We start from the raw sequence: 25,580 nt of genomic DNA on the forward strand, positions 1-25,580 counted from the left end.
AAATATGGATGGCAAATAAGCACATGAAAAGATGTCCATCAGCCATTAGGGAAACGCAAATTAAGACCATAGCGAGATACTGCTATCCACCTGTTAGAACAGCTAAAACAAAAACATAGAAACAAAACCAGTGCTGGCAAGAACGTGAAGGAATGGTGTCTTTCATACATGGTGGTGGTAATATAAAACGGCACAACAACTCTGGAAAACAACTTGGCAGCTTCTTAAGAAACTAAACCTACTTTTACCATACAACTTGGCAATTACACTCTTGGGTCATTCATCCCAGAGAAGCGAAAATTAAGTTCACACAAAAACCTGTATAACAAATGTTTATGCAGGGTTTTTCTGGTGATAGTCATAAACTGGAAAAGCACAGAAATCCTTCAACAGGTAAATAATTAAACAAGCTGGGGCACAACGATCATCCACACCATGGACCACTACGCAGCAGTAAGTAGGAATGGATTAATAGATTAAGAAAGACAGAGAGAAAGACACACACACACATACTCTACCCACCACTCTCCCCCGCACATACAGAGAAGAGAGGGAAATTACAAAGGAAATATAGTACAATATCTAAGACATTCTCACTGGGCCATGTCTTTGTACTTTAGCATGAAGATCCTTAATAACCTCTGAGATTAGTAGTCAAAGGTAGTATTTCAGGATTTTACTGATTTTCATAAGCTAAAACAAAACTATAGCATCTTAAGTGCAAATTTGAAATATTTTCAGGATTTATTATATATTGTGTTCTTTAAAACAATCTGCTTTTGAACCTTAAGATCAATTACTTCTCTGTGGCTTAAAGTTCAAACAATGCTATGAACCGTATATGCTCTGATCAATAAAGCCAAAATTCAATAAGTCTGATCTGACTTAATAAAGCAATAATTCATTGTGCTTAATTTTTAATAATTTGTTATTCAAGATGAGTGGAGGATTTATAAGCTATTTCCTTAACTGAAAAAAAAAATCGTATCGGACCTTTCATTATCCACTGCAATTAAGAGCAATTTCAAAATGAGACTCTACACATTCACTGTTTTAAAGTATCTTGATAGAATGAACAAACGTCTCAAGCGTCTTAAACATAAAAAACTCCAGTCTTAAAGCAAACTAGGATATCTGTAAGGATGGCACCCACCTTGTTGAAGCTTGCAAAAATTCTGAAATAAAGAAACATTTAATACCCACAAATGAAACTAAGGCTATCAGGGGAAGAAAAAAATGCAACCAAAAGAAAACATCAAAGCGGGTCCCTCAAAAATCTTCACAAAAAGCTGAGTGAGATAAGTGATGGAAAGTCAGACACAGCCATCTCTCTCTGCTGTAAATAGTGATTTTCTGAATATCAAAATGAAGACAGTCTGTGGGGGTTAGGTTACGAACCATGCTTAATGCAAACACAGGTGCTGGCTCCCTGGGAAGAAAGCTTAGAAGCAGCTCCTCCCCCAGCCCCAGGTTCAGCAGCCAGGACCATCCAGCTATCCTATAATCCTAAGGCTTTTTCATACTCAAAAACATACCTTAGATTTTAATTTAATCCCAAACAATGGTGGGAATGCAAAGGCCAATGAACAGAGTTAATGGCTATCATCAAAGTTTCCAAGATCTTTTAGGCAAATTAGAGAAAATGTAACTCTTACTTTGCTTAGAAAAATGCAGTTTCACATCTCAGCAATTTTGTCCCTGTAAGGCATCTTATGTCCACTTAGTTTTTTCTTCTATTAAGACCATTTAAAAATGGTGCTACCCCTGGCAACCAGCTTTGTTCAGGTAAACTTGACAAATAAAAATTAGAATTGCATACACTTAAGGTGTACGGCATGCTATTTGATATATGTACACACTGTGAAATGATTACCACAATCAACCTAATTAACACATCCATCAAAAATGTTCAAAAAAATTGTTTTAATGTTTATTTTTGAGAGAGAGACAGAGAGAGCGCGCAAGCAGGAGACAGGCAGAGAGGGAGAGAAAGACACAGAATCCAAAGCAGACTCCGGGCTCTGAGATGTCACAAAGAGCCCGACGTGGGGCTTGAACCCACCAACTATGACATCATGACCTGAGCCGAAGTCGGACACTTAACCAACTGAGCCACCCAGATGCCCCTAGATAGTGCTTTTTAATGAAGAAAAAAACCTATTACAGGAACAATATTTTGATTGCTCTCTGTCATCTTATATGTGGATGGTCTTCCCATCCTAACAGTAAACTCCCTGAGGATGGGAAGCAAATCTTGTACTTCTTTGTAGCCTCAAGGCCCAGGCACCACGCACCCTCGATCCTGGAGATACAAAGTGCTGAGTAGTCATCCACTAAATGCCTGTGGTTCATGGTGCTGATCTCAGACTCCAGACGAGCAACACATCTTCAGAGCAACTATCCAGCTTTCATCAACTATCTTGTTAATTAGTACCTCATGTTTATTACTCAATGTCTGAGTTCCCAAATTAAATCATTCTTGGATTATTTTGTTTCTGAATATGTAATAAATATTGAAATTGATCGGGTCACAATTGCTTTGAATTGTGCTCTGTTTAATCTGTTTTTAGAACAAGAATGGTATCTGACATCTACATACAACTCCTGTTAATTAGCCACAATAAAATGTAAAGAAGTGATGCTAACTGTAAACAATCCATGAAACACAACCTAAGTCCATCTGGAATGAAAAGGCTGTGTCTCACGCTTCATGTCCTAGACCAGTATATGTCTGCTTCTCCAGAGGGACTAAGAATTTTAGAAACAGAGACACTGCATGGAGAATACCCATGTTCCAGATCTTTTAGGAACTGGCAGGGCTCAACTGATGATTTATATGAAGAGAGGAATTTGGGCCCAAACCCAGCAGTGAACCACAGCCAAAGTTAACTGCTTAAGCAGCATTTACGGACACTTGTGAGGCAGCCGTGAGCTAGGAATTACTTAGATGCCGTTCAAAGGCCCTGTTGGTTATTGGTCCCCAATCCAGGGAGGATAATCGCTGTGTGTTTTGGTTCTATCTTTGGATGCGAGATTGGAGACTGCAACCCACTTCCACAGGGGAAACGCCCTTCTCCAAGGTGATAAACAAACTCAACCAAAGAAGTTTTGCCACATTTCCTTCCGGTATATTATCCTCCTGCTCGGAGGAAGAAAGGTTTTTTTCACCCTGCACAGCTATGCAGGTTTTGCTGTTTTTTGCCTTTTTTTTTTTTAATTTTTTTATGTTTATTCATTTTTGAAAGACAGAGAGAGACACAGCACAAGCAGGAGTGGGGCGGAGAGAGAGGGGGACACAGAATCTGAAGCATGCTCCAGGCTCTGAGCTGTCAGCACAGAGCCCAACGTAGGGCTTGAACTCACAAACCACAAGATCGTGACCTGAGCCGAAGTCAGACGCTCAACCAACTGAGCCACCCAGGTGCCCCAGCTGTTTTAGCTTTAATTATTAGATCCTTCTATGCCTTCCTTGAGTTGCCAGTCCAGTGGATTGTTCCATGTTCTTTCAGAGTTTCTGCTGTGCTTTCATTAGTCTACATTTGCGTGTGATGAAATCCATTTGTTACTTGCTGACTCCAATCTCCCCAAATGACTTGATGCTCTTGGTTTTCATTTTCATTACAGTGCACTGAAAAGATCTACTCTGAAGTAAAATGTTTTAACAATGAAAAGGTGCGTGATGGGAACTATAAGAAGAAGATTAAAACTCCTTTCGTGGCATTAAATAAGCTAACGGGTAACCAACTCAGGCAAAATCTTACCAGTGATACATAGAACCTCTGGACAACAACAGAAGAGTTCTCTTTTGTTCCACCAGGCCACTCCTGGGACTCTACGTGTCCTTCATCAGCTCTGACAGGTCTGACACAGAAACTGAGTTTTTTGTCTTCATGCTGCTCAGGTACACGATTTATTCATGAATCCCTAAAACTTGAGACTTTCTAAAGTAAATTCCAGTTTTTTTTAAGTTTAAAATAAATCTTTAAGAACGCTTCCTACATCTCAAATACTTCTTCCTAAGACTTGAGCCTGTTATAGAACTTTTGGGCAACAACGTAAGAGGACAGAATCTGAGGCCTTTTATAGAACAGTGTTGCTCAGTCCTTTGAATCCAAGCACGTTTCTGTGATGTATTTTTTAAAAATCTCGACTATTCCTTTAAAGTATTTTGAAAAACAAAATAAAGCATTGTGACTAAAAACGAATAAAGCAGTGTTACAAAGCACTGTACTTTCAGTTCATACACACTCCTCTTTGGAAACCAATTTCTTTCAAAAATACAGCTGATCCTTGAACAATACAAGTATGAGGTATGTGGATCTAGGTACATGCAGACTTTTTTTTTTTTTTTGATAAATACAGTAGAGGACTGTAAATGTATTTTCTCCTCCTTACGATTTTCTTAAAATTTTTTTCTAGCTGACTTCATTGTAAGAATACAGTATATAATACATATAACATACCAATTATGCATTCACTGACCATTTATGTCACTGGTAAGGCTTCTGGTCAACAGGAGGCTCTTAGTAAAGTTTTAGCAGAGTCAACACTTACATGCTGATTTTCAGCTGGACGGAGGTGGGTACTCCTAACTCCTGTGTTATTTTCAGAAGTGTCAACTTCTGTATTTTCAGAAGGGTCAACTGTATTTTCAGAAGTGTGCAGTTACGAAAGAAATGGCTACAGTTTGTAGTTAAAGCCTGGTCTACGGTCCCAAAGCAAACACTGGACCACTGGCAAATTCAGAAAGCGCAAATAAACTAAATAGTCCCTTCTGATTTTCCTTGCTTTCTTGAATGCAGTTTGAGTGCTTTAAAAAAAATGTTCAAAAATCCTAATTTTAAAAATGAAAATATAACACAGATGATTAGCTGTACTGCAAGAGAGCCTTTGTTTTGTCAAAGAATTCGCAATAATGGATTTAACAACAGGGTACTTTTGGTTTTGTTTTGTTTTTTAGAGAGACAGAGAGAGAGCATGTACACATGTGAGAGTATGAGCGGGGGAGGGGCAGAGAGAAAATCCCAAGCAGACTCCACGCTGTCAGTGCAGAGCCTCTTGTGGGGCTTGAACTCCTGAACCTCAAGATCATGACCTGAGCCAAAATCAAGAGTTGGACACTTAACTGACTGAGCCACCCAGGCGCCCCAACAGGGTGTTTTTTAAAAGAGACACTAAGAGATAGAGCTCAATTTATAATCACTAGATCCCATTTGACTTCTCCAAAACCATTATTTTATAGAACAAAGATTATGCAAATTTAGTGAACCAGCTCAGATACACTTCTTTACATTTAGTCAGATCACAGCACTTCACCCCTCCCTCCACACACCCTCTAGCTGCATTAGCCCGAAAGATCTTGTTTTTTGGTTTCATTCAGTTTTGAGGAATCACCTGGCATTACTTTAAGATGTGTATCAAAGCTCCCACATGAACAATAACTCGCTTCAGACTGAGAAGGCCTGTGCAGAAGACAGGTGGAGAAAGAGCTGAGGACAAAGTTCAAAGGGCATAGCGTTCCCGAGCTCTCCCTGGCACCTGCATCACGGGCTTCCATAGCCACTGTCATACTTACAACCGACTCCTTGGAAGAGAGGCATCTTTACGAAGGGAATGTAACTTAGATCTGAACGTGAAATTAGAACTCAGAGTTCCTGATGCCAAGGTTCAGACGACTGCAGTAAACTGCTGCTGTCTGCTCAAAGAAATGATCTATGCAACTTAACATTAAGTAAGCAAAAAAGAAATTAAAAGAGGAAAACACACGTGGTATTGATTTAAATTTCCCCTAACATACTCAAATCGTGTTTACTTAGAGTAAAATATGTTTTAAAGGGCATCTGTGACTGCATCATAAAATCAACAGACATAGTATTTCAGTCCAGAGTTTGTCAAAAGAGGTAAGCCTCTAAGGTCGTATCTTTCTTCAAAGGCAGACACATCTGGAGAATCCAGACACTTGGTAGACAAAGACAGTTATGTAACAAACAAAAGTGAGGAGGTATTTTAAAAATTGGGCATACAACTGTGTAGTTTGCTAAGATACATGATAAACAATATTATTGTGTGATACCACAGAATACAATTTTGTTTAGTTTTATATACAGTTTTCAGTTAACGATCTAGCTAGGACATAATCTTTAGAATACCTGATCAGTAAAATTACAAGCTGAGGCCCCAGTAAAATCCTGACCAAGATGGACAGTAGACCACTTACGAGAACATAAAGGTCTGTGCGACCATCCTGAATCCAAATCTGCCACAGCAGAGGAGAGGAGGAGAACCGTTCTGTCACCTCATCAATGTACTAGTGACTTTTCTTACCCAAAGCCCATGTATGTGTGCATACACAAGGATAAAACACGAAATGAAAACCATGAGCAAAACTGCTATCTTAGTTATTAATATCACTGGAATTAAGAAACAGAGAGGCCTGTCAGCAACTGACCAAGAAAGCCTGGAGAGATAGAAGTGCTCTTAAATAGAAAGAAACCAGTTCAAACTTGTACCATTTTTTTCTTGCCTGTAGTCCAGTTTTTGCCTATGGCCCAAAACTTCCTTAGGCTTTTGATGAGTGGGCCCATTATTTCAAACACGCAAACTACACCTGACAGGCTCAAAATATCCGATCTAGAGCCCCCACCCAAAGCTGTCTAGGGTAGTGACTGGTCATTCAAATATGGCCACTCAGGACGGTAACGTAGCTGTGCGGGGCACATTCCTCGGTCTGTCCTCAGCTCTCAGGGCCAGCGATGGCTGCATGTACATACCACATACACACAATATCCACCACTCGGCAAAGGACTCTCAACAACTACAACTGTGAGATGTTCAGAGAGTAATTTAAATAGGTCCTTCCAGAGACAGGAATACTCTTACTACACTCGCCCAACTCAACCTCTTTCTACTACTAATCAGTTGTTTGCCTCATGAATACTGATCGACAGGTAACAGCAATAGTCAGCGAGGTGAATGTGAGTCAGTGGAAGGATGAATTAAGATGATAAATGCTAAGTGATGAGCACAACAGGTGGACCAACCAATATTCATCGTGGCAATCGCTGCTACCACGACTACGTCTATCAGAACAGAAGGAGAGCAAAGTTGGAGTGAGAATCCAGGGCTTTCCCCCCCATCCTCATCTCTCAATCCTAGAACCAACTCAAAAATACTGGAGTGCCTCCCATGAGTAAAGATGAGTAATGGTCAGCACGGCTTTGTTTCAGCTGTGTTTGCGAGAAACGCGGAAATGTGTGTACTGTCACGCTGGAAAATCCCTTTTTTACAGTGGACCATATTCAAGAGTTTGGAAAACACTTTCTTAAAGACTTGGCCTCATCTGAAACTGCAACTTGAATCTTCTGCTCCCAATAGAACAGAGAAGGCGGGTGAAAGGGTTCACTGTAGTGAAGTCCAGCACAACTATGGAAAATGCTACAAGGTTTATGTGATGCCTATCACTCGATGCTTCAGAATCGTATACCTTACCTTTATGTAATGCATTCTAGTTTTTTAATAGTGTGATCCTCACAAAAAGTCCTAAACATTTGGAGGTCCCAAAACATACTCGAATCCTTTTCTTTGGAGTACTGAGTTTTAGTTCTTTACGTATTTTGGGTGTTAACCCTTTATCAGATATGTCAATCTTCTCCCATTAAATACGTTGCCTTTTAGTTTTGTTGTTTCCTTTGCTATAAACAAGATTTTAATTTGTATGAAGTCCCAATACCTTATTTTTGCTTTTGTTTCCCCTGCCTCAGGAGACCTGTCTAGAAGGAAGTTGCTGCAGCCAGTGTCAAAGAGCTTACTGCCTATGTTCTCTTCTAGGATTTTTATGGTTGCAGGTCTCACATTTAGGTCTTTAATCCATTTTGAATTTATTTTTGTGTATGTTGGTGGGAATGCAAACTGGTGTGGACATTTTGGAAAACAATACGGAGGTTCCTCCAAAAGTGAAAACTACCCTATGATCCAACAGTTGCACTACTAGGTATTTACCCAAAGAATATAAAAAATACTAATTCAAAGGCATACACGCACCCTGATGTTTACAGGGGCATTATCCACAACAGCCAAATTATGGAAACAGCCCAAGTGTCCACCAACCGATGAATGGATCAAGAAGATGTGGTATATATGTATATGTATGTATGTATGTATGTGTATATATATATATATATATATATATATATATACACATACATATATATATATATACACATACGTATATACACACACACACACACACATATACACACATACATACACATAATGGAATATTAGCCATAAAAGAGAATGAAATCTTGTCATGTGCAATGACATGGATGGAGCTAGAAAGTATTACATTAAGCAAAATAAGTCAGAGAAAGATAAATACTGTATGATTTCATTCGTAAGTGGAGTTTAAGAAACAAATGAGCAAAGGGGAAAAAAAGAGAGAGGCAAACCAAGAAACAGACTCTTAACTACAGAAACAGACTCTAACCTAAAAGTGACGGTTACGAGAGGAGAGGTTGGTGGCAGGGGGTGGGGGGGGGGGTGGGTTAAACGGGTGATGGGGACTAAGGTCTGCACTTGTTATGATGAGCACTGGGTAAGGTACGGAAGTGCTGAATCACTGTATTGTACTCCTGAAACTAGTATTATGCTCTATGTTAACTAACTGGACTTTAAATAAAAACTTTAAAATTTTTTTTAAAAAATCCTTCATTTCATGTAGTCTGAATGCCCCACTTCACAGATAATGAAACTGAGGCTGAGAAACTCGTGACCTGCCTAAAGTCACAAAGCTAGCGTGCGGCAGAACTACTGTCTTCATACTTCTACTTTAAATACTGTCACTTGGCATTCATGCTCCAGTGACCTGCTATTATATGGGAGTAATGTTAAGTATTAAATATAAATAAAGTTAATAGACTGGTTTTTGAAGTTGTGAATAAATAATCAGAAAATGCTACGAAAGATACTAAAAATTCAACTGAATGTAACTATCATTCAACTCGTGATTTGGACAACCCTAAGAACACAACAATGTGGTATGTTGGTCAACGTGACAATCCCATCAGCTCAAGGACCTTTAGAGTTAGTTAGGAATCAATGACACATCTTAAGACCTAAACGCAATGCACATTCCAGTTAAGACATAACCTTTTGGGCTCAAGGAAGGCAAACTGTAGTCAGCAGACCATGTAATCAGGTAAGAACACACTTGGTCATGGGCTATGTGTCCACCTCTTTGAGATACGAGGTCACTGAAGAGGCACTGTAAATAGGCTCTGGTTTTGTCTTTCAACCTGGAAAAAACCAAATTAAGAAGGAAAATGTCTGAGGGGCCCTTGGGTGACTTAGCCGGTTAAGTGTCCGACTTTAGCTCAGGTCATGATCTCGGGGTTCATGAGCTCAAGCCCTGGATCAGGCTGTGTGCTGACAGCTCAGAGCCTGGAGCCTGCTTTGGATTCTGTGTCTCCCTCTCTCTCTCTCTGCCCCTCCCTCGCTCATGCTCTGTCTCTCTCAAAAATAAACATTAATTTTTCTTTTAAGAAAGACTCATTTTTAAAAATAAAATAGTAAAGAAGATGGAGTGTATCACATCTGCAGGAGGATAAGCACTATTTCATGAGACTCTGGCTTCAAATCTATATATACAGACATGACACTTGCACACACACAGAAGCACCGTGTACTAGCTGGAGGTATAAACTATGTATTTTTCAATGAGCTGTAGTTAAAACTGTAAAAAAACAAAGATAGACAGGTGTTCTCAGGATCACCGTCTGTACAAAATGAGCTTTTTCTGGAAAACAGAACTCTGTTTGTTCTCTATCCTACACTGACGAGCGGGAGGCCCTTGATCTTGTGTTTATGTTGCCGGGGGCTAGAAACATCAGAATTGTTTGATAAGTAAGAAGGAGCTTCACTCAGGGACATCACCACTCTTACATCTAAATGGCACGAAGGAACGGAAACCTCCGGCCGGTCCACGTGGGCTGCCATCCTCGCTCCTTCAGTCTTCTTCAGTAACTCCACCTTAATGCGACTTAGGCTCCCCAAACCCCAGGCCAAAGCTTGTCATGCCTCCAAACTGTAAAATCAGACCCTCTTTCTTCTCTGGACACCATTTCCTATCCTTGCAGGGAGTTGTCAGCCCATCATCCTGGTTTTGGGACCTCCAGTCCTTTGACCCCTTCTATGACATGTAGCTCCATTTGTCCCTTCAGTTCCTTTCTAACTGAATTCAGATGCCATCGCCATATTCCCACCATTTCGTTGCCAACAGCCTTCAATTCTTGCCCTTCCACGGCAATGGCCTGACAAGCCCACACCCTGGAAACCAGACAACGGTCTGCCTTCCCCAGGCCGTCAGAGAAGCATCTCCTCTACATGGTCTCACCCTCACGGACCCTGACAAGGACTGGCCATCAGCTCTGTCTCCCATTCTTCTTACCCTGCCATCTCCCCCCTTCACCAGCACCCATTCCAAATGGAAAAGAAAAGGCACCAAATGAGAAAGCATCCAACTTGCTGCCACCACACCAATCTATTTCTCTTCAGTGCACTGAGCCCTTCCTCACCCTCTCCTACAACAAAGGGTCCTTACGATCTAAGGTTGGTCTTCCTGTGCTTGATTTTCCTTGTGCTTCGTCCCAGAGACCTTGATACACTGATTTCCACCTCTCTCTTATTGTTCATCCTTCTCTTTGCTAACTCCCATCCGCTTTTGACAATGTTCAAGTCTCTCCCATTTTTTAAAAGTCTTCTGCCATCAGATTTACCTCTCGAGAGCTACTATCTTCAAAATTCATATTTGATCATGGTTGCCTTCTTAACTTCCACTCAGTTTTTAAGCCTTGACAACACTATTTTATCCTCGTCCAAACGAACACAGGTCTTGCCAGGATCCTCCAAAGATGCTTCCCAAGCCCTGTTGGCAGAATCGGACACCGCCATTGCTCCCCATTTCTTGAACATGCTTCACGTGGCTTCCATGACCCCACACTCCTTTGGCCTCTTCATCATCTACTCAGTCATTCCATAGTGGGGTTCCACAGTGGGGTTCCTCGGGCTTCTCGTCTAGGACTGTTGTTCTTCACTCCGAACTAGGGCATATTCACTCGTAAGGCTTCCACACACGTACTAGTGCCTCCTTCCCAGGCTGTTCATCAGTTTAAGGTCTGTATGTCCACCTGCCTCCCCAACATCTCTGTCTATGTCTCCAAACACCCCCGATTCAACATGTCCAAGCCGAACTCACCATTCCTCTCCTCCTCCCCCCCCAAATCTGCCCCTCTGTTCATGTGCTTCATGTCACAAATGAAGAGTAAGCATTAACTCAGTTCGTGTCAGAACCTAAACTCTCTCCCCTCACCCTCACCATACACAATCAACCAGCCGGTTCCATGTACCCGACCTCCCGAATATCCTTAGCATCCATTTGCTCCCATCCCATTCCCAACAGTTACCACCCACGTCCAGGCCACCATCATCCTTTGCTTGGAGTACTGTGTGCAAAACCCTCCTGATTAGTCTTCCTACCTCCGGTCTGAGTCCTGGTCACTCTCCACATGTGGAGTAGAAATGACAGAACTTCTGGATGCCATCGGGCGCCTAAACCCTCTCCTGGCCTTCTGGTGCTCTCAGGAGAAACATCGAAGTCCTTACGATGACCAGTCCTTCGCTAGCCAGCTAGATCTCCCCCACCCAGCCTGCCCCCCAGACTCTAGGTGTGTTCTCTGCCCCCTGGGCCTTCTGAACATGCTGTTGCCTCTCCCTGAAGCTCTTGCATTCCCTTCCTCTAAAAATTCTGAGACGTCATCCAAGAAGCATTCCCTGCCCTCCCACACCCTGTGCAGATCTGAGCTGAGGACCCTCCTCTGTGAACTAACTGCACCTATCTCCCCTAACAGGCCGCTTATCACACTTTACGAAAACTGCACGATAGTCGTCTGCGTCCTCCGCAAGCCCTCTGAGGGCGGGAGGACTAATCTACCTCCCCGTCATAAAGCATAATACCCGGCTGAATAAATATTTGTTGAGTGAATGATTTTATGAATTCTTCACATTTACGATTCTAATTCTTGCCTGGCTCCTCCAACGACTTTTTAAGTCCACTACTTCCTCGCGCTCACGGTCCGGATGCGACCGGCGCCAGTGCGGCCGACACGGTCAGCTAACGTTAGGGACGTGCCACCTCGACCTGTACTTCTTCTGGATTAGACACTCCTTGGGCACTGCCCTGTATCCCCGAGCCTCATCTCTGACTCGCGGCACCCCTACTGTGCACGGTTCTGTGAAGGGTCCATCGGCCTGCCCTGCTTCCTTTCAGATGCAGCGGCCTGCTCTCCATTTGCACAGGTACAAAGGACGGGGCAGAGACACTAACCCTCCGTGAGATAATCAACAGCCAGTGGAGAACGAAGGCCAGGTGAGCACATACGTCTTCCTCTGGTCCCTCAGGCAGTCGATTCTGAAATAGGTTTCTCAAGGGACTGACGTCCAGTCATTAAAGTGCCGGACCGCACTGCGCGCGCACACACTTCCGTTACCTTCTCCTCCTCCCTTCGCTAGTTCACCCGCACCAGCCCCCACTCCTGCTCCCATCAACGCAAGCCCGCATTTCAGGATCTGCTTCTGGAAGGAAACCCGACTGAGAGTCGCTTCGGCATCAGAATTTTTACTCTTGCTTTTTTATTTTGGTAGCAGTTAGCGGAGCAGGTGGCTTTACTTCTTTCCCAATTGTCAACAGGTCCTTCCTAATTTCAGACAAATTTCATCTTGTTATCAGTGAACACGCTACAGAAGCATGAACAAGTCAAGTCTCCCATAAATGATACCTATTTCAAATGAATGGCAGCTAGGAAAACACATTTCTTACAAGAACAGGAATTCTACCCCAGTTTCCATATTTATATTAAAAACATTTTGCTGGCATCACATAAAAGAACACTCCTAAAATAAACAGACCTTCTCATACCTTCATGTTATAGCTTGCTTATTTTCCTGCAGAGAGACTGAATATTAACGGACACAAAAGAGAATCTAAACAGTTTCAAAATACCTTGCAGACAAACGCAGTGACTTCATTCTTATATTGGAGCTGGGTGTGAATGATCCAAGAAACCTTTGGACTGTGGCTTGTCTTTGTCTTAGCTCCTCCAGTAGCCAGCAGACACTGCACTGAACAGCAAATGATGCAGGCTCCAAAATAGAGCATCAAACCCCCTTCCAGAATTTTTTCCCACTAAGCTAATGATTCACGTTCTGTTACTATGGAGCCACAAGTTAAACCAAGAATACTCACTGATAATTCACAAGTGTTAAATTAATGGCACGACTTAGGGTTGATGACAAGCTCGATGGCATCGAAGGATAGGATCTTTTGCCCCTTCTTTACTATTTCATCTTTAATCGGTATTCCATCAGGTGTCCGAGATTGCTGAATTTGTGGGCTAAGCAAAGTTTAATTTAAATTCTCTATTTTTATCCTTGCCTTCCAACATCAAAGTTTTTAAATTTTTAAAATTTGTTTAAGACCAGAATGCATTGAAATCATTAATGCTTACAGAATGTCACTGCTTTTTGAGTAGTAAAACATTTTTACTTGCATTACAATAAAGTATCCCTGTGAAGTAGTTACAGGTCTTCTCAAAATTTTCTGAAGTCTATGGGAAGAGGGTATTAAAAGAACTCTGCTGTTGTCATATATCCATGACAGTAATCTTGTTTTTATCAAAAAGCAGGTGGAACTGATGCCTTCTAACTCTGACACATAGGTGTGGACCCCACTTATAATATATTTAATGCCTACAAGCGAGATGCCACAAAGCTCCCTAACAAATAAAAACAAGCCTCTTAGGTACTCCATGGCTTTGCCCAGTACTGCGGTGCACAGACTGAACCACATTTCCTCTACGTCATTAAGATTCACATTTTCACACATTCTGGTATTTCTGAAACCCAGATGCATCTTACAACTGACAGAGTCATAGTCTAACTGGCAACATTTTTTCTTTCTCAGCGGTACGTAAGATAGAGGACTTAAAACTGACGGTGTCTTCCATTCAACGGCGGATCATCGTTCAGCCAGCACTTAAGCAGCTGTGGGCTTTATTTTTATTCTCTAAGTGACATTTTGGACAACCTCTTCGTTACATTCAAAAATGTCAGTTTTTTTTATTCAAACAAACAAAGCACTACTCTAAGACTCCACACATTAAAGCCAGGCAGAACTAGCATTTTTTTAGACACGGTCTGAAGTGTATTGGTAGTTTCCAGCCTACTGGAATGATTTCAAAATGGATTAATTAATGATTTCAAAATCATAGGATTAATTCAATTTTAAAAACTGGGTGACTGTAAAAGGAATTGTTTATTTTTAAAAATTGATCTGTTCCATAAGAAAAGACAACAGGATCAGGGAAATCTTTCTTTAACAGCTCAAGTCTGCTTTTCAAAGTTTTTCAGAGCTATTTCAGTCTGCCTCTGGCCGGGGCTCCAGCCAGCTTCGGTCACTGGCTTACTGCTCGCGCGTGCTTTACTGAGCAAAGACTGCCTGGTAAAAATTTGCAAAGCAGTAGTTTTAAAATTTCTCTTGTGCGAGACTGGCTGTAAAACACTGAAAAAAATGCACAGCCTTTGCAACTGTTGGAAGTTTACCTTAAAAGTCCGTTTCAGGTTTTCTGGCAGAAAGCGCACACACTAAAATGTCACAATCCTTCAGTGTTACGCACAAACATCGTAGGAAAGGCCTCTTTCCTTGCTCCTCCCTGTCCTCATTAGAAGACCATGTCACAAGGGGGGAAACCTCGTTTCTCGCTTTTAAGCCAGCAGTCGTATTAGTGCTACACTAACATCTGGATTAGAAAGGGTACCTCTGAGAAACGGGTAAGCGGGAAAAGGGAGGAACGCTATAACGAAGAAGTATTTTTCAGCAGACAGAGAGCAAACTGAAAACTTACAAGGCTTTAACTTTCTATGTTTCTATGTTTGATGTTTTCCACGTCAAAAATACGTTCTCCAGGTTCACCAAATCCAAAAAAGCCAAATTTCCGAAAACATTTTGTCTCGACGCCGGGCTTCAACAGCTTCTGTCTCCACCCAGCTACGTCCCGGCACCACCATCTCTACCGGCAACAAAGAACTTATGTTTACTAAGCGTCCAGCAATCAAACATCATTCACTCTGCGACTTCAAGCGGGAAGTCATCCTCAAATCCAGCTTCACTGCACACCTACGGTCATTAAGAAAGACACTGTCCACTTATTCTCACCGCAGCACGTTTTTAGGGACCCTCGGAAGTTTTGGTTTATCTTTTTGTCATTCTGCATGACTTCCTAGTGACCAAGGCGACACTGTGGCTGAGGGTACACCCTTTGGAGGGACCATGAACACAGTATTCGGGAAGTGAGACCGGGCTTGGAGAAACCAGGCAAGCGAATACAGTCAGAATTCTTTCTGAACCTGATCATCCCACACGCGGTCAGAGTGGGACTTGCTTTCTCGATGGGCATTTACGACAGAAACGACGACACTATAGAAAAAGTGCCAGGGAACCATGCCAGCAAGAAAGAAGAAGGCAGCAAAGAGAAGAGACAAATGAAAGCATCAGGTAACACAGATTGGAGTCTTGGAAGTTCAGGGTTGAGCTCCTTACACTTAGATTTTCATTAACTGGCTGCAAAAGGTAAAACGTCTTAGAAATCCTCTAACTTGGGGAAATGCAGCAAGCACTAAGACAAAATTAGGTGCTGTCCTTTTTACAGCAAACTTAAATTCAATATTCTGATATCATGACTTAGACAAATTAGGAAATTTCTTGCAATCATTTTCAAGTATGTATAGAAAAGAGGGAGTGAAATCTAGACTAATCTGTGGTAAAATGTCTATACTGCTGTAATTATCAGTAGAGACAGAAACAAAGATCATTCTACTTAGCTTCTTTGAAATAAATGCTAAAAGTACTTACAAAAATGAAAGAGCAATATCTGAATTAAAATTATTTTAAATCTCTGGTTAGAAAACAAGCATCCGCTGATATTTCCACGGTAAATAATATCTGAGGAGGTCAATCACGAAACATTCCCTCACATGCTGAGGATCAACGAGGGTAACGCACGAGGAACCAGAGATGGTACTTGGGAACCAGCATATGCTCAGTGAGGTTATCCTTTTTCACAAGTCTGGAACCAAAGGGACTTTTTCTAAGTAGGCTCCACGCCCAGTGTGCGGCTTCAACTCCCGACCCCGAGATCAAGAGTCACATGCTCTACCGACTAAGCCAGTGAGACCCCCCGAAAGGATTCTACTACCAACCATAAATAGTATAACACCTGTACGACATTAAGAGTCAAATCAAATCATAATTTATCATGGTCCTCAAACCAGCTCCAAAACATCTGCTTTGCTTCCAATGCCTCTTATGAAGTATCGGTGGCAGACACTGCCTGTCACCTAAGTAGTGGCATTTGTCAGCTGAAGCCCCAAATCAGCGGCCCAGTAGGTTTTGCCTTACTAAAAGGAAGAAGAAACACAGAGTACTCAGAAAAAAAACAACACAAGTGTGAAGGATGATTCCTGCTCTGTTGTTTAACCAAGGTATGCAGAGAAAAAAGATCTGGATGAGAGCATAAAAATACTGACAGTGATTACTGCTGTAGAGAGAGATCGATGGGCCATTCCAATATTTCTTCTTGGCATGGTTTTATGCATTTGGATAAATCTTCTACTGTTCCCAGTAAACATTTTTTAAAGATAATTTAAACAAAAGAGGCAACGTGTAACTGTAATGCAGGATTTTTGAATCTACCCATATCCAACTATCAATTTAATAAGCAATCTGACAGATTTTTTACTTAAGAATGGTGTGAGAAACTTCTAAATTCCTTTCTTTGGAGTAGGCAGAGTTCCTGAATTCAAAAACAAAAGACCTATTTATGAACCAAGAGACGTCTTTAGAATTTTCCAAGTTGCTCCCTTTTGTCGGCCCCTCCCCCCCCCACCATACATGAAAGCAGTAACTACAACAGGTTTTTACCCTTATGCACACTTCCTAGTTAAGCAAATAACCATATAACCCCAAACCTCCAAAATGCGGGAGGTAGGGGAGTAGGGGGTGGAGGGCAGGGAGGAGTAGGATTTCCAGAGGCTTACATCAATTCAGGATGGAGGGAAATGCAATTTTTCTTGCAAGTGGCTCCTGATACACCTTGTAGCCGAACTGTTTTTACAGAGACCTGTGGCGATCAGCTGTGCCTTCTGCAGAGTAATTTAACTACCGAACAGCTGGGAGGAGAAACAGATTTAGTGGAAAAAAGCACCATGCCGACTAACAACGGTGTCCATATTAAACTCTGTATTTTGTCTGAGTCGGAGTTTGGGTCATGTAAAAGTGAAACTGACCCAAGAGAAGAGAACGGTTTCTCACAGACTGCCATTTAAATCTCAAATGACCATGTTTCACAGCATGCTCAATACCTTTCAGCATGTAACTGCATTTTAATTTCCTAAAACCACAGGACATAAGTCTGATTTCAAATAGTGTCTGGACTGTGATATTCAATACTGATAAAACTGTACGGTGTTCTCTTGCAAGTTCCAAAGACTCAGCATACGGAAAAGGATCTTCCTTTTCTTTGAAGAAGAAAACTTAGTCCTCTGACTTTTGTAAATGGATTCTAAACAATGAATATATTAAGACCTAGAGCTTATGCCGTAAGAACTGGAATGTAACAGATTACAGGAGAAAAGCATGCCATGCACACTCTTCACTCACCATGGTGTAGTCCCGTCAAAATGAGACTTCAAATTTTCTTTGCCATGAAATGCTCCTCAGCGCTAACTTCAGAAAACGAATTTGAAGTCTATTAACATGAATAAATCTTTACTTGAATGTTCAGTGCATGGAAATTATTCAGTTACCTTTTCAGCTTTCTACAACAGACAGAGCCTGTGATTGTCTTAATCTCCAAATATTATATAAGAGAAGCAACCTTTAAAATAGATCCAGGAAAGAAAAAGGGGACGGTGAAACTGCGTCTTAAGTTTGGGAGTCAGAAACCAATTCGTGATCATTTTTATTTAGTTGGAAGGAACTTATCCACTTTTGTATGTGAACGTGAAATAACGCAGTAAGACGGTTAGCTGTTCTCACCAGAAGGAAATGACTCTGAGCTGCCCTTGAGAAAAGCTAAAAAGGAAAAAACAATTTTTTTTTGAAGGGACAGCAGGTAAGTATTTGCTTTCCTCTGAACTACCACTGCCTTCGCTTTGAGCCTGACTCAAACGCTGACAAATTCAGTACGGCTGTCCGTAAGCAACGCGTCTGTCTGTCTGATCAGTCAGGTGTAATTCTACTTAAAATGAAATAATGAAATGCTGACAATCGGAGGTGCAGAACTATAAAGCCCTGGTTGTTCTACGAACCCTAAATGTCTAGGAAGCCTGGGGTGACCTCGGGGTGTCTGGTGTAGGAGTCAGGTGGATCCCTACGGCCACTTGTTCATCAGATTCTAAGGTATCACCATGTGTAAGAAGTGCCCACTCTTGATTGCATAACAGCTTTTCAAGGAGATGCCAAAATACAATGAAACATGAACCAATTTTCCTTTTTTGGAAATAAAAAACCTCATTTGTGGGGGGGGGGGGGCAGGGGCGAGGTGGTAAAGAATGCACATCTTAGAACAGAAGAAATTCCTGCATTTCTTTGCTTGCCCCTTTGTCTTCCTATTTGATCTTTCCATTTACTCCCTGCCCCTCCCCCGGCCTTTCCGTTTCCCTTTTCTGATTTTTCTCCAAGCTTAGACCACGGGTGACTAGACAGAAAATGTGATTGTTAACTGTGCACCGGGCGCCTCCTCTGGCAGACGTCAGTGAGGCACAGGGGGAACACCCAGGAACTCCAGTCTGAGGAAAACACACATGGGAAGTCGATGTCCACCACGAGCACCACAACTCGCGCCTGATGGACGAAGCCGCGGGGGAACGCAGGGAGGGTGAGAAAGGCTGCTGAAAACTGAGCGAGATCTCGACAAAAGGGAGGTGACTAGAACTGCATCATTTTTCTGGAGACAGGAATCAGAGCAAATAAAGGCAAATGCAGATGAAAGCCCGTGGCACAGTCTACGGGACATCGCGTGCTCATTTGCCCAGCCATCGCCAACCCAGCAAGACGAGGGGGCTATCCTCAGTGTGCCTGTCTTACTCTAATCTTCATGACAGTTCAGCAAGGTAGGTTCTATTATTATCTTAATTCTGAAGGTCAGGAATCTGAGGCCAGGAAGATCGTGAAATTGCCCAAGGGCACACAATTTACAGGCTGATGATGGAGCCAGGATCCACCTGCAGGGAGTCTGACCCCAGGCTGTATGTGCAAGTGTCTGTGCCTACCACCAGTGCACAGACTATCCAAATGGGGAGTACCAAGAGGTAAGACATGGCTAGGGCTAGACTGCGTGCACAGGAGGTGGAAGAAGGGATGGGAGAGGAGAAGCACCAAAGATGTAAGAAAAAGTCAAGAAAGTATTGTCAACAACAACAAAAGTATTGTCACAAAACCCATCCCAGCCTGTTGGCCTCCGGGAAACCATTCCCCGGCCTTGTTCAGTCGAACTGGTCAGTATTTCTATCTTCTTTACCTAAACTAAACAGTCTAGGGAAGAATTTTTATGCACTGTGACAGCTGTAGCAGAAACGGAAGGTGGTACCAACGTTCAAAGTAGAAGGAGACGGGTTAGTAAGGAGCAGAAGCACATGAGGTTTCTGCATTTATTTCCAGAAGCGAGAGTGTTGTGTGTGCGCACGTGGCATCTCCTGGCCTTACACAGACATGCGCGCGCACACACACCATACACATTCTACGATAGATGAAAAGCTACCTGGACCCTAGTAAGAGCCAAAGCCACACACAAGGAACCTAAAAACAATGCCAAGGATTTCTGGCAGAGCTCTGCTCCAAACGTACCTGCTTCTGGGTCCTGGTTGAAACGGCAGTACTTTGAGTTCTCAAGTGAAGGCAGGCACTGTTCGATGGGCACCCAAACATACGTCTCAGGACACAACAAATCAGAAGGTCTATACTGACCCTAAAGAGAAGTGAAGGAACAAGAACACAGGCTTTACATACACAGTAACTTCCTGGTTACAAGGCTCCAGAGTTCCAGGAAAGGTTTTAATCACAAATTTAAACAAAGTCAACCAGAAACAGCTTTACTGTAAATACTAGCTGTCTCTAGTAACTGCTTTCCCATCTCAAGAATGCACATTTGATTCAAAAGCTCTCTAAAAGCAATGCATCACTATTTGTGATGCCTGTATTGATGTGGAAAATTTGAGTTTCTACTTCCTTTTGGAAGAAATATTTAATATATGATTCTTGCTGAGCTAACTGCAAAGAATACCCAGTTTCAAAACCAAAGTGAAATGTCTTTTCATATATGAAAGCATAATTTATATATGGAGTGAACTCATTTTCAAAAATGAAATTTTAGAAGTTTTTAATTTATAGATTTAGTTGATAACACTCATTCCATTCCAATGTACTAAAAACCACTGTTTTGTCAAGAAACTTTCATGAACAATCTAAACTGATATATGTAAATAAAGTTTAAAAAACATTACAGAAATTTTAGAGAAACGTCTATAATTCTCTAGCTTCTTCAAAAATGCCATTTTGCAAGAATGTTTTATATATTTATAACCCAATTATGTACCCCAAGTCTAAAACAAAGACTACACACGAGATGCTGAAGAAAAAAAAAATCGTTTGCCCACAGGTACAAATTATGTGAAATCATTTAGCGAAAAATTTCAGGAGTACCAAAGTTAGTTAAAAATTCCAAATATCTCTTCTCTAAAACTGCAAACTTCAAAACTCATTATAGAGGTTAAAATCCAGTGCGGTGTCTCCCAATTCTGCTTGGTACAACCCATAGTAAGAAATACACTTCACGCCACAACCTAGTAAGCACAAACGCAAATATAGAAGTAGAAACAAACCTTTTACTATAGAACGCTTACCCGTGTTATGTAATCTTTTATTTCCTAACCTACTCCATTTTGGTTTTTTTAATGATGCTCCTGAGCCATAAAAAATGCTTTTATGAATGGCAAATGGGTCACAATTTCAGAGTTTGAAAAACACTATCGAATGCCAAACGCTCTACAAAGAATACCGCTGTTATGGGCTCCACACTGTCACATACCTTTATGTCAGACCGGCGCTCTGTAACCGGCCCGCTACGTGGTCACCGTATGAAGCCACACTCAGATGTACAAGAAACACCACACCCCCCAGTATTCGAAGCAGTCAGAAGTCTGCAAGCTAATGGGGGAGACCGTACAGAGAGAGTGTGTGCAAACTAGTTTCTTCTTGAGAAGCCGGGAGAGAGTTCAAGAAGGATATGGAGTTTTATTGCGGATTTAACAGACTGACTGGAGTTAAGTCCAGGGCAGGATGAAAAGGAATGAGAACAATCTAGATGAAGGGAACAGTAAAAACAGAGACGCAGAGTTGCAAGATCACCCTGAGGAACAGGAAATAGCGGGGCATTGCAGAAATGGAGACGTAGGTTGGGACCAGATTCTGTGAAGCCTCAGAATTCAAGTTTTGAACTCTATTCTGGATGAAATGGGAATGCTTGCTGGACAGGAGGAAGACCAGAACTCAGGTCTATGACCCTGCTTTTTCCAGACTGTTCACTGCCCTGCTGATGCCTCACCGCCCTGGCACGGGCAAGGTCATCCATAGGGGCAGCTCTCCAGGTGGTGCACATATTCGTCCAACATGAAGATTCACAACACAGGATTATTTGAGATGAATGAATAATTAGTAGGTGTAATAAAGCCCAATATTCAATGATACCTATCTTGTTAAAAGCAAGATTCATTCAGAAAGTGTTTTCTTGGTGGAAAGCAGCAGCATGATGTGACAATGTCCTTATTAACAAATCTGAAAAACTAGCAGCCTAAAAGCACTGGGTCTAAACCTTTTTTATTTTCCTTTTGGGTTATAGACCATTTTGAAAGCCTGATGAGGAGGAAAAAGCTAAGTTTAAAAAGCTAAGCATAGTTCTACAGAAAAAGAAAAAAGGAGTAAATTTTCTTCACCTTGCAGTATACAAAGATTTCTTAGTGCACAAAAAGCATTAACCATTAAAAACAACAACAACACTAATGAGCTGGACTTCATGACTATTATATACTGCATTAAAAAATTAAGAAAATAAATAGGGAGCAGGGCGCCTGGGTGGCTCAGTCAGTTGAGCATCTGACTTTGGCTCACGTCATGATTTCACGGTCCGTGAGTTCATGCCCCGCGTCGGGCTCTATGCTGACAGCTCGGGGCCTGGAGCCTGCTTCGGATTCTTTGTCTCCCCCCCAGTCTCTTCCCCTCCCTTGCTCATGCTCTCTCTCAAAAATAAACATTAAAAAAAAAAAAAGAAATAGGCAAGCGAAAGACTAAGAGAAAATATTAACAAAACATATATTAGAAAACATAGCTGTATCTAAAACGTATCAAAAATTTAACAACTCAAGAATAAAAAAATCATTTTTAAAAAGGCACCAAATATATATGAATATAAATGAATGCTTAGTAAGTACCTGAAAATATATTCAATATCAGTTACCAGAAATGCCATTAAAACCATAATAACATACCACTGCATAACCACCAGAATGGCTAAAATTAAGCCATTAATTTTAAACTGAATAACAAGTTTTGGCAAGGATCTGGACTATGTAGAACTTGGATATTGCTGGTTTAAAACGGTAGAACCATTTGGGAAAATACATTCTTGGACATGTATCATCTGTGAATATGTCCAGGATAAATTCCTTGAATTGGAATTGATGGCTGTAAGGGTTTTTATGTTTTATTAGCCCAAAACTATTTTCCACTGAAGTTGTGCCATTTTACATTTCCATCAGCAACATATGTACACAGTGCTAACTTCCTCAAATCCTTACCAACACAGCCTATAATCAAAACTTTCAATCTCTGCCAATCTGAGAAATGGCATTTCATTGTGGTTTGAATTTGCATTACATAGCATTCCATACGTTGAAAGGATTTGCATTTCCTTTTCCATAAAGTTGGCCCCCTCTGTTGTTAGATTTCTGGTTTTGTTATTTGAAAAACTCTTTATATATTAAAGAAATTCACCCTTGGTTTGCAAAATATGTTGTACTTCCCTGGCTTATCTATCTTTTGACTCTGTATGGTATTTTCTTTCACCATGTGGAAATCTGATAAGTGGTCAAACATATCATTTGTTAAAACAGTGTCTAAGTTTTGCAATATAATTTTAAAAAGTCACTGTCACTCAAATATTATAAAAACATTTACATGTTCTTTTCAGTACTTTTATGGTTTCATAATTTTACATTCACATGTATGCTCCATCTGGAATTTATTTTGGTGTAAGGTATAAGAAAAGGATCTAACCTAATTTCTTTCAGATGTTTACCAAGTGGCCTCAACATCATTTTAGAACCGTTGTTTCCCCCGCTGATTTAAACGCCTTTTTGATAACTTACTAAATTTCCATATATATTTAGATCTCTTTCAGCACTTCCTATTTACTTAGACACTGTCTGTCTATTCATGTACCAATGCCACACAGTTTTAACTATTAAAGCTTGATATTGTATTTTAATCTCTAGTAGATCTAAGCATCCCCCTACGATTGCTCTTCACATGTGCAGAATTTCCCGGCTCTTCTTGGGTAATTTTTCTAAAATTCTGTACTTAGGGGGCAGGGCGCCTGACTGGCTCAGTCAGTAGAGCGTGTGACCCTTGATCTCAGGGTTTTGAGTTCAAGCCCCATGTCGGGTACCGTAGAGATTACTTAAAAGACAGAATCTTAAAAAATAAATAAAATAAAATTCTGTACTTAGTACAAAAATATTACCAATATGAACAAGGAAACAGTAATAAAAATGTTATGGTGTATCTTGTCTGTTGTGATGGAGGGACACAGAAGCAGAGAATCCCAAGAATGTCTAGTAACAAAATAGATGCAGATTCATCCACAGACACCTGAACCCAATGTCTGCCTTTAACGATGACAGTGACATTCAAAACCAGTCACTGACCACGAAATGGATCCTCACTGTGCGGCAGACGCTGGGCGGCTGGGAACAGAATGATGAACAAACGAGTGCCTCTAGGTAACTCACCACCTCCTGGTAGCGACAGACCAGGACAAAGACGAAGCACGTGCCAGGACATAGCAAGTATGACTGAGTACAGGGGGTCAGGGTTTCCAAAACGTCACGTTCTTTTCAGGCAATACTTGCTCACAACAGTGGGTTGGATATTTTCTTTTTAACTCTTTAAATACTTCATTTATCTCACTGAAGAGTCACAAATGAATACATTTTCACTTCTGCTCATCATCCGAAATCAAGTGTTTAGGTTAAGACATCCTTTTTCTCCAAAGCGTAGGCTTATCTCAGGGCTTTGCAGCAGCTATTCTCCTGAGCCACCAAAGAATACAAAGAGTTTTATGAAATAAACCACTTTGAAACATTATGCTTTCTAACATTAGCTGGTTGAGAGTGAGGGGAGGGAAGTACTTAAAGCTCCGCTGAAAGTCACCGTCACACAAATGAGAAACGCGAGGGCCTGGAATCTGCCCTGCCTTTGCAGCTAGTGTGAGAAAATGAGAAATGTCTGTGTTAAGAATGTAATTACTTAAGGATTTGGACATACTTTCCTGTAGTCGGAAGAAAAAATATTTAATCAGCCCCTAAGTACGTTCATTCATACTGGAACAATGAGGCGAAAGCAGATTAATCCTCTCCCAGGGTGCCGACTCTTTGCAAAGAAGAAGAAATCAGAGTTACCATAGATTTCTCAAGTACTCGAAATTCTGAAAACGTAATTGGTCTGACAGGGCTTATCTCACAATTTTTCTGAGCGCTCCTGCGATCTGATGTACAATTTCAGAAGAGGAGCTCCAGAATCACCACGCCCCATCTCACGACCGCCCCATCTCACGACCGCCCCATCTCACGACCGCCCCATCTCACGACCGCCCCATCTCACGATCACCGTCTGACAAGGACAGGGCCCCAGGGGCCGGCAAAGGCACCGATTCCAGGAGGGGAGGCTCCGGATGACGCACTTCAAGAAGCCTGGGCAATGTAAAAGCTATCTTCTAAGAAGCCCAAATTTAGAGGAGGGAAGGCCTAGTCCTCATTATTAATTACACATTTCTGGGAGGGACAACCACTCCGGTCAAAGTCCTCAAAGGGAAGCAAGTTCGGCGACCTCTGACCTACAGCTTCACCAACAGAAATCACTTCTGCAGCTGGTTATAAACCATTTTAGGGCAGACAACAAAAAGGAACACGAAACAAACTAAGGGCCTCTACATTTTGAATTATCACAGAAGAGTGAATGTTTTGCTTGGAGTGCTCAGCAATAATCAATGTTCTATTCCATGACTGTATTCAATGATTTCATTTCATTTAAAGAAAACCACTTAGACTATTGGTAAAACCCAAATTATGCTTATACAACCCCACCAAAAGAAGAGAAAAAAATTAGGATATGGTCATAACATTTCAGTCAACTTTACTAG

At 41.4% G+C, this 25,580-nt stretch overlaps 1 protein-coding gene across 17 annotated transcripts in view; it reads right to left on the reverse strand.

The window, feature by feature from the left end:
- ATE1 (arginyltransferase 1) overlaps window positions 1-25,580 on the reverse strand; it is a 154,480-nt gene that overhangs the window by 18,003 nt on the left and 110,897 nt on the right. For 16 of the 17 annotated variants that reach the window (XM_023241027.2, XM_023241028.2, XM_023241023.2 and 13 more), the window contains one exon: window positions 19,955-20,075. The exons of the other annotated variant lie outside the window; for it this stretch is intronic. In XM_023241027.2, coding sequence (XP_023096795.2) covers window positions 19,955-20,075 — 121 coding nt within the window. The remainder of the gene's footprint in view (window positions 1-19,954; window positions 20,076-25,580) is intronic. 17 annotated transcript variants of the gene reach the window in all.

Source organism: Felis catus, chromosome D2 (genome assembly GCF_018350175.1).
Source record: "Felis catus isolate Fca126 chromosome D2, F.catus_Fca126_mat1.0, whole genome shotgun sequence".
NCBI lineage: Eukaryota > Metazoa > Chordata > Mammalia > Carnivora > Felidae > Felis > Felis catus.